General features: G+C 38.3%; 1 protein-coding gene across 4 annotated transcripts in view; it reads right to left on the bottom strand.

Annotated features, from left to right (window-relative positions):
- The window catches only part of ARHGAP24 (Rho GTPase activating protein 24), a 526,629-nt gene that overhangs the window by 24,377 nt on the left and 487,877 nt on the right, over positions 1-14,375 (bottom strand). For all 4 annotated transcript variants that reach the window (XM_062198532.1, XM_062198533.1, XM_062198535.1 and 1 more), the window contains 2 exons: positions 2,884-3,016; positions 243-316 (listed from right to left, as the gene is read on the bottom strand). In XM_062198532.1, the coding sequence (XP_062054516.1) occupies positions 243-316; positions 2,884-3,016 (207 nt within the window). The remainder of the gene's footprint in view (positions 1-242; positions 317-2,883; positions 3,017-14,375) is intronic.

The raw sequence follows: 14,375 nt of genomic DNA, 5'->3' as shown, positions 1-14,375 counted from the left end.
GTGGTACAAATAACTTTGTGGCAAATTCCAAGTAACGTATATTTAATACAGAGAGGAGGAGAGACCTCAAAAACATCAAATCAGAAAATTAGTCAATCTTAATCGTTCAAGGAAACTTTTGAGATCACTTTATCAAGCTTTTTAATTTTCCGGAAGTTAACTCAGAGCAATTAAGTGATTGTATTTATTGTCAAGCATCAGGAGAAATACAGTGTTTTTACCCGCTTTGGGACAATTCTTACCGGCAAATGTACTTGAGGAGGTTGTAATTGACCACTGGCAAACTCTTCACCTGCTTGGCTAACTCCTTAACACCCTGAGAACAAAGAACCGAAGAGAATAAATGTTCTCTCTCTTCATGTTGGCCTTGAAATTAAAGCAAGTGGAAAATGGCCATACTGCTTTTTTAAAAACACGAATTTCACATATTATCAATGAAAGATGCTGTTATGAAAATTTGCCATCACTACGGTGAACATTATAGAAATATTTTCAAAGATTTTTCTAAGATCTCCAAAAGTACTACTATTTACAGAGAAACATATTTAAGGAAAACCCTTTCAACATCTTTAACATTTGCTCACGAGTGACTGAAAAGTGAAGATGGCCTCAGTTATGTCAAGGTTACTTTTAAAGAAAAAAGTCTCAAAGCAGAGCGTCCTTTCCATTTACAACATTCCCAGAACATAGACAAACACAGGCTAGCGGTAGATGGATCATGTCAAGGATATATTTGTAGGGATGGCTGGAAAGCCTAATTCTGGAAATTTTGTAAGAAATTAATTTCTTTTATTCTTTTGATTGCCTGTCTCCCTGCAAACATAAATGGGCCCAGAAAAACCAATAGATAATATAATCTGATTTTCTTCTGCTCCCTATAGTATGTTTATGAAATTTATGATCTGTATCAAAACTACTGCTGTTATAGTGCAAACGTAGTCACGGATAATATTACGTAACAGAATAAATCTGCATTTACAAAAATATGTAGCTATTTTTGACAACAGTGCCAAGAAAATTCAATGGGAGAAAAAATAGTGCTTTGAACAACTGGTCTGGAGCAACTGGAAAGCCTTGTGCAAAAGAACTAAGTAGATCTCTTTCCCTTGTACCATACATAAAGATGAGCTGAAAAAAGGTCATACACATAAATTAACAGCTGAGGATCTAAAAGTCTCAGGAGAAAATACAGGAGTAAGTTTTTGTGACCTGTTCGCAAAGACTTTCTAAATAGGATACAAAAAGCACAACTGAAAAAAAGAAAACAGATACATTTGGCCTCATCAAAATGGAAAACTTTGTTGTACTTCAAAGATATCATAAAAAAAATGAATACATGAGCCACACGATGGGAAAAATATTTGCAAGTCATCTATCTGATCGGGGCTTCTATCTGAACTCATAAGCTCATTTATAAAAAGATAAATATATTCAGTCCTCCATATCTGTGGAACCAACCAACCAAGTATTGAAAATGTTTTTAAAAGATTGTTTCTGTTCTGAACAAGCAGATACTCTTTTTATCTTGTCATTCCCTAAGCCTGATAGTATAACCAGTATTTACACAGCATTTACACTGTATTAATCTTGAGAAGATTTAAAGTACACGGGAAGATGTACATAAGATATGCACAGTATATAAGGGACTTGAACATCACCAGATTTTGTTTTTGGGGGGATTCTAGAACCAATCTCTGTTAGGGACTTGGGATGACTACAGCCTAAATAAAAATGGAGAAATGATCGAAGTAGATAATACTCCAACAAAAATATATGAGGAGCAAATATGCACATGAAAATATGTTCAACACAATTAGCCATCAGGGGAATTCCCCATTCAAAGCTTGATGAGGAGATATCATTTTGCACACATGAGGATGGCTGTGTTAAGTAACAGAAATTGCAAGCAAAATGGCAAGACGTGGGAAAATTCGAACCTGTTCACACTGATGGTAGGAATTTAAATTTGTGGTGTGTCCTTAAGAAGCACAAGGTTACAAATAGGCGATTCTACAAAGGGACATGCAACCATATATTGGTGTAATATGGATGCTCACAGAAGCATTATTCATAATAGTTCAACATGTAAATAAGACAAAAGTCCTTCAGTGGGTGAACGTATAAATAGTAGAATATTATTTGAAATAAGAAGAATTAAATACTGATATTTGGTAAAATATGGATGGATGTTCCAAACAGTGAAAAAGTCAGTTACAAGAATCCACAGGTTGAATGATCCCATTTATAGGAAATGTGCAGACCAGGCAAATCCATGGGAACAGAAAATAGAAGGGTAGCTGCTAAGACCTGGGGAAAGAGGTGAATAGGGAGAGGTACGAGGTTTCTTTGAGTGTAAAACAAATTTTGTAAATATTTTAAAACTAGAGTTTAGTGATATTTGCACAAGTCTAAGAATATACTGGGTAGTGAATTGCATACTTTAAATGAGTGATGCATAGTATAGGAACAGTATACCAATAAAGTTTTTTTTAAAAAAAATGCAGGCAGTGGGTATGACTTAGTCCACACCCATTGCTTGAGGTGATTTAGTGGGCACACACAGAAGAGCGGATTATGAAACAGTTTCCGCATTTTCATGGAATGTGTGGGCTGTGTGGAAGGACGGTCAACCATTTGGTGAGCAAAAATGGCAAGGAGTGCTGATATCATTATTACTCAGCCACATTCATTTCAGAGAAGGAAATTTTAAAAAAAAATAGTACTTGAACTGTGTGTGTTACATCTAAATGTGTGTGATGTCAATACACAGCACCGCAGGAAACAAACCAAGGCTAGGACAAAGGAACAAGTACAAAATAAACACTGAGAACGCTGACAATAGCCCTGCACAGAACTTAATCGGAAATAAATGCATTGACGTACTGCTTCCTCTTCCTTGCTGAGCAGCTTGGCACATGACAAGAAGTCTTCATACTTCGCATAAGGGATAACTGGTTCTGGGAGTTCCCGGAGGTACAGTTTAAGGAGGGATGCCACGGTGTGCACGTCCGTGCTGCTGTGGAGACACAAGGGCGGAGACATTCTTAGCAGTGAACTTCACCCCACTTGGCTTCTGTTTCACCAAATGTAAGTCTGCCGGTCAGGGTGATTCAAGTTGGCACTTGAAGCAATGGAGTGGGCATTCATGCAGGGGCTGCTAGGGGCCATCTCTGGTGGGGAAGACCGGACATCGCCAGTCACTCAGGATCCTTTGTGTGGTCTGAAACGATGTGAAAATTCAAACATTGTTCTCTTGGGTACAGTAAGCAAAAGGAACAATTTTTGAAAACAAGAATGTATCAGATTTTAAATAAAATATAATACAATTTATAAACATTATCCAAGCCATGTGGGTGTATTTAACATCAAAAGTAATTGCTTCATCTCTCAAAATATTGAACTCATGTTGGGAAGGCATTCATGATTGGTTATGGATGCTGGAAGCTTACTATAACATGTTGTAACTTTCTAAAAAATATATTTATTTTATTTATTTAAAAGGAAGCGTAATAGAGAGAAGAACAGAGAGAGAGAGAGAGAGAGAGAGAAGAGACAAGCAGACAGAGAGAGAGAGAGAGAGAGAGAGAGAGAAAGAGAGTGATCTTCCATCCCTGGTTTGCTCCCCAAATGGCCACAATAGCCAGGTCTGGACCAAGCCAAAGGCTGGAGCCAGGAACCCCATCCGGGTCTCCCACATAGGTGGCAGGAGCCCCGGCACTCTGACCATCTTCTGCTACTTTTCCAGCTGTGTTAGCAGGAAGCTGGACTGGAAGCAGAGCAGCTGGAACTGGAATCAGTTCCTATACCAGATGCTGGCATCATTGGGGGCAACTTAACCACTGTACTACAACGCCAGCCCGGACACATTGTAACTTTTTTAAGAAGAGCTAATTTCAAAGATGATTGATTCACAGCATAATTGCTTGTCTAGTATTCTAAGAGTCAATTTTTCTATAAAGAGAAGGAAAGTGTGATAAACATAAACAATGAAAATGTGACAAGTTCTTCATATAACCTGCGTGATTTATTTTTAACCCCTGCTAGATACAGGAGAGTGAGATAATTTTACTAAAATACTAACTCATGGTTTGTCCTCTCTCTTCCTTCATTCCCTGCTAATCCGTGATGACTGGTGGGGAGGAAGACAGGAAGAGAGTTGTTTTGGAGGAACGTTTGTCTTGTGAAAGGTGTGATTGCGATTGTGTGTCTTGTGATTGTGATGAAGCAGGAAGAGGGGCAATGAGGAAGTCAGGGTTTCAGAATCGGCCATGCCACAGAAGTTGTCAAGCCCCAGAGGGGTGAGCCTTGAGAAGGTGAGGTTTCCTCTTCCAGCGAATACTCTTACCACAATGGCGGCACAAAAGCAGAGTCCTTGCAAAACTGTATGAGCTGGGAGTGCACTTGTCAGACTCAGGGGTTGATTTCCTCAGGTGTTTGCTGCTCATCTGCTCTGTATTGGGTATTAGAGAAAATAATGGGTAGGGTCCCAGAGGGTTTTTCAAAAGGTGTTTTTCTAGCCTGCTCACAGCCTACGATCGAGTGGGAGCAGGAGCTATTGAGTTGATAGTCATTCAAGTCTGTAATTACAAAGTGTGGCAATTGGTAATGAATAAAATTATTACATGTTATCTAATATGAGGAGCCTAACCCAGGGTTTGGATGGTTTCTCTGAAAAATATACTCAGGCCAACATTTGAAGCCTATATGAGGGTACTACAAAAGTTTGTGGGGAAAAAAGTTGGTGGAAAGTGAAATGAAAAGCTAACTTTGGGTGCGAGAAATAAAAATCACATATGTAGGATATCTTGAAAACTAAACAAGCTCACTAATCCCTAAAAATATTTTCCTCGATTTTTAATAACAGACCTAAATTAGACTCAGTGGTAAGACAAGCAAGACACCAGTTTTGTTTGCTTTACAGCAAGCAACTCTATTTCATGCTGATCAAGGCCGCCCACGTTTCTCTAGCTATATAGAAAGCCTCTGATCTTGAAGGTACAGTCATTGATAATAAAGTACAGCATGGGGCAGGATATGCAGTATGGCCTAATACAGAAGCAATTGCCAGATTTTGATTCTACTCTAACTGGGTTAGGTTTGTTTTGCTGCCTGCGTCAATCACAATTTCGTTGTTACAGGTAAAACAGAGAAGAATGTGGAAAAAGTATAATAGATAATGCAAAAGTGTATATTTTTATAAAAAATATATATCTCAACATACAAAGCATTTTTGTATAATTCCTATGTTTATGTAAATAGCATATAACATAGATTAAAGAATAAATGGAATGCATACGTTAGACAATAACGATCAAAAGAAACATACACGTATTTAACAAGAATCATGTTTTGGAGTTTCATCGACGATCTAATCATTTTCTTGATTCTCCCCAGATACACAATTTCTAAGGCAACTTGCTTGCTACTTCCCATCGTATTTTCCTTGTAGCGGAAGTGAGCCATTTTGTGAGCTGAGGTATTGAGAACGTTTGACCACTAGATGGCGAGATTGCAAAGTTAGACTTAGCGGGAAGGTGCGAAAATTGTGAGGGATGAAAGTCTGCAGATTCATTCTTCCTCTGCCAGCAATTTTCTTAGCACCGAAGCTGCAGCTGGGTTCTAAGAATAGAAATATCTGAGCTATGAATCAAGATAAGAGAGGCAGAGCAGGGTGGCCGTTTTATTCCTTCCCTGAAGTGACAGTTGCATTAGCTTTCTTTTTTTCTTTTCTTTTTTTTTTTTTGACAGGCAGAGTGGACAGTGAGAGAGAGAGACAGAGAGAAAGGTCTTCCTTTTTCCGAAAGTTGGTTCACCCCCCAATGGCCGTTGCGGCTGGCACACCTCGCTGATCCGAAGCCAGGAGCCAGGTGCTTCTCCTGGTCTCCCATGTGGGTGCAGCGCCCAAGGTCTTGGGTCCTCCTCCACTGCACTTCTGGGCCACAGCAGAGAGCTTTCTAACATTACAGTATATGTGAACTTAGTTAATGACATAAAAATGATGAACAAATGACCAAATATATTTGCATTTTCCCCTTTAAGAAATGTTATTAAATATTTGCTTAAAGGCTAAAACTTAAAAATGTATGACTTTTGTGGGTTTTATTAAACTTTGCTTATAGAAATAGAAACTTCCTTTTTTTTTTTTTTTTTCTGTGCTCATTTTTGGGTTTGTCTTTTCCCAATGAATGAAAAAAACTCAGCTCTGGAAAAACTTCAACATGTTTTGCCAATTCTCATTCACTTTAAGGGGCTGCTGGCCACTCTGCCCCTATCAGTAGGCTACCTACTGCCATGGGAAAAATATGGTTTTAACTGAAAAATCTTGCTGTGTATTTACTCTACAAAACAGCAGCCTTCAGCATCTACCTCTCCAGCCTGACTGCTCTTATTGTGAACCCATTACTGTGTGTAATAAATACTGACTGTAATGTGTGCCGCTAGTTAATTGCACACCAACATCATGTGTTAGTTAGCACAGTACTAGAAGTACGTGCCACCCTTGCCTCAAAGGAGTGTATCTCAACCTTCACCAAAACACACTGAAGTGACTGTGTTGTGGCGAGTCTCTGGAACACTGGAGGATCAAATCCCTCATTGGTTAACAACACCATACACCTCAACTTCCACACACCTCAGCCCTGCACTATAACCTGAAGAGTAGGTTCTGTCATTAGCACCCTTTGAAGCACTTCAACAGGAAACTGCACAGATAAGATTCCTTTTTGCTAATCACTCAGATATGAGGAGCTTTAGGGTCGAGCCCTTTTAGCAGGAGTTCAAAATCATTTGCCAGTGTAAAGTCATTCGACAGACATGAGTCTGTTTCATTCATCTGTTGGCAGAATCTGTTCAGAAATTAAGATTAAATAATCATGCTCATTATATCCAGTGATAGAAAAGAGGCAGAGCTGGGCCCAAAGTGAAAGAGCTAGCAGACCAAGAAGAGCTCGGTAGCTGCTGTCCCTTAATTGATCGACACCTAGGTTTTGTTTTCACTTGATCTTGTGCTTGAGCTTTAACTCTAAATCCTGTTTCCTATGATTGGTATAATTTTATTTTCTCATGGATCTTTTGATTACTCTCTCAAATATGAAGAATCTTCAGAAAGTTCATGGAAATGAATATTTATACAAAAATAAACTCCTCTATTTACTTCATTTGTCTATAATTTGTTTTTTAATTTGAGAAGGAAAGAAACACATAGGGACTGATACACATACACAGGGAGATACCCCATCAGCTGATTTACTCCCCAAATGCTTACAATGGCTGGGACTGGCTCAGGGTCAGAGCCAAGATCTTCAAGCAGATCTTCCACATGGGTGGCAGGAAACCAATTACTTGAACCATCATCACTACCTCCCAGAGTCTATATTGGCAGGAAGCTGGTGCCCAGAGCCAAAACTGGAAATGGAGCCCAGGAACTCCAATGTGGGCATCTTAGGTGCCAGGTTGAACAACCACCTCTTCATGGACTTGCCAGTGCCCTTGCAGTTCCTGAATGCCTGTGGCATGGCATGCATTGCCTCATGTTACATGTGAGTTGAAACAGGAATATCGTAGACCCCCTGTGTCTCATTTGGGCTTATGTCTCTAACGCACCACAAACTACACTTTCCCATACCATGCCTCATCTCCTCTACTTCATAGCACTTTATGTATACTTTAACTGCTAAGTCTCTGCTAGGTGTGTGATGTTCAGTATGTTCTTTGCATTTTCTGGAAAATTACCTGCCCTTTTATTATCTAGGTACACTATGGGTCTCTCATTAATCTGGGCAGGGAGCGGGGAGTCTGACATGACTTCCTCCTTGCTCATCCTCTAACCTCAGTTTTCCTTCCCTAATAAACACACTTATATACAATGATAAATCCAAATGCCACCCTAATTACAAATTTAATATTATACAGAGAGAACCTGGTAACATTTAAGCCTCAAAATTAGATATGGGAATTTTTCACCTAGGATACTATGCACAGAACACAATATAATCCTTTGACTTAACTGAATGGAATACATTTCCAGCGCACCCTTATAGGAAGTAATTAATGATATTGTGGATTTATCTGCAGCAAGCGCCATGATAAGATGTAAAACTCAGTCAGAATTACACAAAATGTTGTATTACGGATTCTAGGGAGAACACACACTAGATTGCAAACCCACAGCAGCACTCTCAATTGCCACATAAGCAACACGTGGCTCTGCTAATGAGCTTCACTGTGTCAAAGAAAAGTAAATCCAAAGGTACTACATAGCTACAAACTAAACAGCTATGAAAAAGTGTCCAGGTTCTGTTCAAAGTAATTTTTTAAGCATCCATCAAAACTGAGCACTTTTTAGTTGTGAAACTTGGATCTGGTTAAACCACCTGGGCTTACAGTCATGTAAGTGTTAGCACTGAATTACATACAAAACCAAAAGACTGTCACCTCCAGGCAAAGTCCTGGGCTAGACCGAATGGGTGCTTGCCCCAGGACAATCCTCCTGTGTAAGGCAGCAGTGATAGAGAACTGCATGATGACCCAGGTTAGGGACTGAGCTGTGCCCCTCCTCTCGTCTTTACATAGAAGCCTCATCTCTACCTTGATGGTTTTTGGAGACAGGGCCTGTGGGAGTTAATTAGGCACAGATGAGATCATGAGGTGGGGCCCTGATCTCAAGGGATTGGTGCCCTTAATAAAAGGAGACACTAGAGAGCTTTGTTTCTCTCCTCACTGAGGAGCAGCCATGCCAAGACCCAGCAAGAAGGCAGCCAGCAGAGAGCCCTCACCAGAGCTGACCATGCTGGCACTCTGGTCTCTGACTTCCAATCACCAGAACTATAAAAAAGCACCCGCTGGTGGCTCAGCTACACAGACTACTGCATCTTGTTTTGGCAGCCTAAGCTGACTAACGTGTCCCCCAGTCTGCAATTGGTGAGCTTCCCTGTAAAACTATTAAAATTGCTGTTAGAGTCCTAGGTGACAAAATGTTAGCAGACAAACAGAAACATGCTTTTGGTTATGCAGATTTGTGGAAATATTGTCTGATTGAACCAACTGACAGAAAAAGTTGATTCTCAACCTTGGTTGCATATTAGAATCATCTGGAAATTTTTTCAAAATATTAATGATTAGATCCTATACATTCTGATATAATTGATCTGGATTGAAGCCTACGTGTGAAATTTTATTCTCATGTGCAGCCAAGGCCAAATATATATAGAATACATATTTGGAGTGGAAAACTTTCAAGAAAAGAAGGGATTTCTGTGTGCAGTTGCCTCAGGTTTACTTTTGGCCACTTCTAACCATCCATAGGTGCCTACTGGTTACAGACTTGTCTCTCTAGAATCCTGCAATGGAAGAGATGGTAGAAGAAACATTGGGGGGAAAATATTGCTTATGCTTAATTCCTTTTTGCTTTCCTACTTAATTTACATATGTATTGCTACAATGACATATATGGCAGTACGTATACAATGGGTCACCCCTTACAGTGCTAGTTAACTATGTAAAAAGAATATTTGAAATTTTATCTACAATTATTCTAATATACATGTGGGCACATGCATGCAAGCACACATGCATAGAGCTATGTATTCTTCTCCCTTTATGTGTATAAGAAACTCCAACTTGTAGTACAGCTGTAAGGAAGAGATTCCTTTGCCTAATCTGAGTTCCTGGCTTCTGAACAACAGATTCTTAAAACAGAAAGTAGCTACATCCCCAAACTGAAAACAAAACAAAACATCATGGATATTTGTCCAGTGGATGCCTCTGTCAAGCATCGCTCAAGGATAAGTCTGCATTTCATTGCTTCTTTGCCACCTCACTGGTATTTTCCTTTCACCTTCTTTCCTTCTTCTGTGGCCATTGCTTCCTGCCAGGCAGCTCCCAACCCCTCTTTTTCCTCTGCTGGCCTCCAAGTGTTGTTGATCTCCTGGACTCCCTGCAAATCCTTGGGATAAATCCATGATTTCAACTCTCACTTCTGTTCAATGGGTGCAAAGAATAGACTTCCACACCAGTCCTTTCTGCTGAATTCTTAGATATCCCATAAATACTCTGAATTTTACATAAGCAAAACTGACCACCAAAACTAGAAACCTCCCCTTGCAATAAAATTGTTTTTCCTTTAGCATTTTCTGATAATGAATGACATAATGGCTCACATGAACAAGTAAGAAACCTAGAAGTCAACCTAAATTTTGTTCTTCCTGAGACTCTAAATCTAATAGGGATTAGTGATTTTCAGACTGGGTTATATGTTGGAATGGCCTGGGAAGCTTTTAAAATACTAACGATGGGGTCACTTATATTTTGATATGATAATTTTTGAATCCATACCTTCTTTAGCAGTAACACTGGCACTGTTCTAGTCTAAGTTTACATCCTTCTCTTCTATCATTATGATGGCATATTACCTGGTCTTGTGCTGCAAGTCTGTCCCAGTCCCCATAGCAAACATATATAGGTACTGCTCTGTGTCCAAGCTCCCTGATACTGTACCTGGGAAAGGCAGTGGAAGATGGCCAAAGTGTTTGGACCCCTGTAATCCATGTGAGAGACCTGGATAAAGCTCTTGGTACCTGGCTCCTAACTTTGGACTGGCCCAAGCCCTGCTCGGCAGTGAACAGTGCATGGAAGATTTCTGTCTCTCTGTTTCTCCCTCTCTCTCTGTGGTGCTGACTGTCAAATAAATAGATCTTTTTTTTTTAAAAAAGCCAACAATGATAAAGAGATGATATCCTATTTGCAAACAAGAGTCTATTATAAATATGTGTATGTTCCTGTAACATATATATACATACAATATCATACACATACATGCACACATATGCATATATGTACGTAATATGTATTTGTGTAAGAGAAGATGGAGGGCTTTGAAGTCCCACAGACATCTATATTTGCCAATGGACAAAACAGTTTAAGATTGTTTATAAATGCTAAGTGTTCTGGATGTAGGTCGGGATTCACAATGGAGTAATATCCACACATTAACTCTTTTCTCCAACTGCTTTTTGTAATATAACATATGCTGAGAAATGCAAAAATGCTCAATAAGATTGGTAAGGTTATTATCAATTCTGATTACCTGTTTTCAGGTGTACATAAAGAAAATATTCATGGAGATAAAATAAGAGAACACATTTCAAAATTAGACTTAACATAAGTACCTACTAGCCAATGGATTACGTGACTAGACTTCATTTGAGAGATGGAATGAGACACATCTTGCTCACCTCACGTTTCCCCCAGGAAATAAAAACAAGTGGGATAAACAACACACAATCTCTAAGTATACCATAACTACACAGTTACATTACTAGATATGCTCACGAGCTTTCGTTTCATGTTTAATTGGAGAATGCTGCCTCTCCTACCATTTGACAGACAAAGAAGTTCTTTCACAGAGTTTGCATGCCTCTTGCAGTTTTCCTGTCTTCAAACTGGTAAATATAAGTGCTGGAGACTTCATCACATTGCCCTTTCATGCTGTAATTGTATCCAGGAGCTGAAATGTTATGGGCTGTAATTTGTTTCATATGGTCTTCAAAATCTTGGCAAATAGTTAATGAACTTGGCTTAGCAAAAATAGAGACACTATGGACTTTATTCAGTTACTTTTGGATTTTATTTTGTCTGCATACATGCTTTTTTCCTTCACTAAGCTCTGCAGATGAAGTTCCAGGAGAAACAAAGGAAGTGGAGTCATCATAATAACATTCAACAATCATTCTTCTACTGAGACATTTCGGATTATGCAACCAAGAAAAGCACTGAGGTTCTGATGCCAAAGGGATGCATTTGTGCCTAATTAAAAAAATATAATTGCATTTCAAACCCATATATGTATTTTAAAATAAGAGATAAAATATAAAGCCTACTAGTCATGTTTCTAGCTAACAAAGACTAAATCACAAGCAAAGCTTCATATATATATATATATATATGTGTGTGTGTATATATATATGTGTGTGTGTGTGTGTATATATATATATATATATATATATATTCCTTCGTAGTAATGTGTCCTCAATAAGGGCCCTGTGCCATGTTGTACATTTCCTTCCACAATCATCACAGAGTTGGAGAATTGTGATTGTCTGCTTCTGGGACAAGCAATAAAGGATGCAAGCCTTTTTTCCCATGAAACTTATTTTCTCTCAATAGAATCAAAATGACAGAAAGCAAACCTTTGTGCCTTACATAGGAGAGGAGTAAATAGAGGCCCAGGTTTGCATTGCTGAACCTCTAACTCAGTGTTAGAGGGCATAGAGAAGGGTTTCTGGTATAGCAAGGTAGGTCTATACACTAACACCAAACTATCCAAGTCCACCCAGATCCTGTCCCTTCTCTGAATATTTCAATAGTCTCTTACTATAGCATAAAAGTATTCTCAGCATATGGACCAGATATTATCATCCTAGTTTACTCATAGGTTTATAGGAGACTGGGGAGGGGAGAAAAAGCTTTAAGAGAGCCCCAATAAGTATTTCTCGTGGCTCTCACATCAAAATTCTGTGATACTTTTTGCTAGAAAGGATATTTTGTCAGCACATATATAGATGTTTATTATATTAGTGTTTTCTGCTTGAACCATTTTTTTCAATCATTTTTAAAAGATTTATTTATTTGACAGGCAGAGCTTATAGGGAGGAAACAGTGAGACAGACAGTGAGAGAGAGAGAGATAATCTTTCATCTCCCTAAGTGACTACAATGGCCAGAGCTAGACTGATCCCAGAACCTGGAATTCCATCCGGGTCTCCCATGTAGATTCAGGGGCACAAAGGACTTGAGCCATCTTCTGTTGCTTTCCCAGGCACCTTAGCAGGGAGCTGGATTGGAAGTGGAACAGCTGGGACTTGAGTTGGCACCCATATGGCATACTAGCATTGCACATGATCTATCGAGATCAAGTAAGTTTGTTTGTTTGTTTTGAGGTTTGTTTGCTTTGTTGTTATTGTCTTGTTATAAATCAAAATATAGTTTGTTTGGGAATATAATGCATCCATATGCATGAGAGAATTTAGGGAATAGAATAATAAAGGTACTGGTCTTATATAGAGCTGTGGCTTTTACATAATTAGAAATCTAATCACAGGATGATGACATTTTATATTAACACAGTCAAGCTTTTTGTCTTGGTTGACAAACATGATATTCTTTCAAAATTTGAGGCATTCTTTTGAAAAATGACAATTTTCAAGTTTCCTAATTTCTCACCTATGAAAATAAGCACATGGATTTTCTGCCTTTGACATATCAGAAATAGCAATATCAACAAATATATTCAAAGTATATTCCTTGTGCTCATTTATGCAAGGAGATTTATGGTGTACCTATATTGAACCAGGCATTTTTCTAGGTGTTAGGGATAAAAATGGTAACCAAGATTCAAAACATTCTCTCCCTTCCTTGAGTTCAGATTCTAGTTATACATGTAGATTTTTCTTCTTGACTTAACAGTTTAACTTCATGGTTTCAGATGAATATCCACAGTAATAACTCCTTGAGTATGTAGACACACTCTTCATGATATCACAGATATTTATCTCAATCTTAAATAGGTACTCTCAAAACATCATTTGTGATTCTCTAGAGATTTTTAACCACTTATTACCATAAATTATAATACAATCAGAAAAATAAAACGTTTTTATGACCATGTGCATAACCAAGACATATGAATGACTTGTAAAGTTATGAAAAGATGCTGAACATGAGCAGCTATTAGAGAAATGCACACTAGAGCTGAAAGCGGCATGTCACAGCCCTCGGATGGCTAGAACAAAGACTTGGGACACTCATACACCACTGGTGGAAATATAAAATGGTGCAGCCATTTTGGCAACAGTTCAGCAGTGCCTCAAATGTTAAATACAGTTATGACTCAGAAATTCCACATCTATTTATACATCCAAGAGAAATGAAAACATAATGTCCATACTGGAAATATCTGTGAATTGGCATAAGGTATCTTATGGTGATGAAAATATTCTAAAACTGATTTATGGTAATAGTTACATGACTTGGCAAATTTGTTAAAGATCATTGAATTATACTCTTGAAATGGGTAAATTATATTACATGTAAAATAGAATTCAATAAATTTATTTCAAGAAACATATGGCTTTAAGGAATTCATTTTTATGCAAAAATTTTACAATCTGAGTTATAAAACACACAAAATCACACACTTTCAGATCATAAAATTTTATAGGTCTCTTATTTCTTTCAGTGGGAATTGCCATGGAGATTTCAAAACAGAAATGAAGAATTCCTCCATTATAAACACAGAGGAGTTTATGGTTAGCCATTAGAGTCTGCACTCCATGGATTCATGTATATCACTTTTTTATCATAAAAAATGTCATTCTGAAT

Source organism: Lepus europaeus, chromosome 8, assembly GCF_033115175.1.
Source record: "Lepus europaeus isolate LE1 chromosome 8, mLepTim1.pri, whole genome shotgun sequence".
Lineage (NCBI taxonomy): Eukaryota > Metazoa > Chordata > Mammalia > Lagomorpha > Leporidae > Lepus > Lepus europaeus.
Note: the sequence above shows the minus strand (reverse complement) of the source record. Positions and strands in the feature narration are given on the sequence as shown.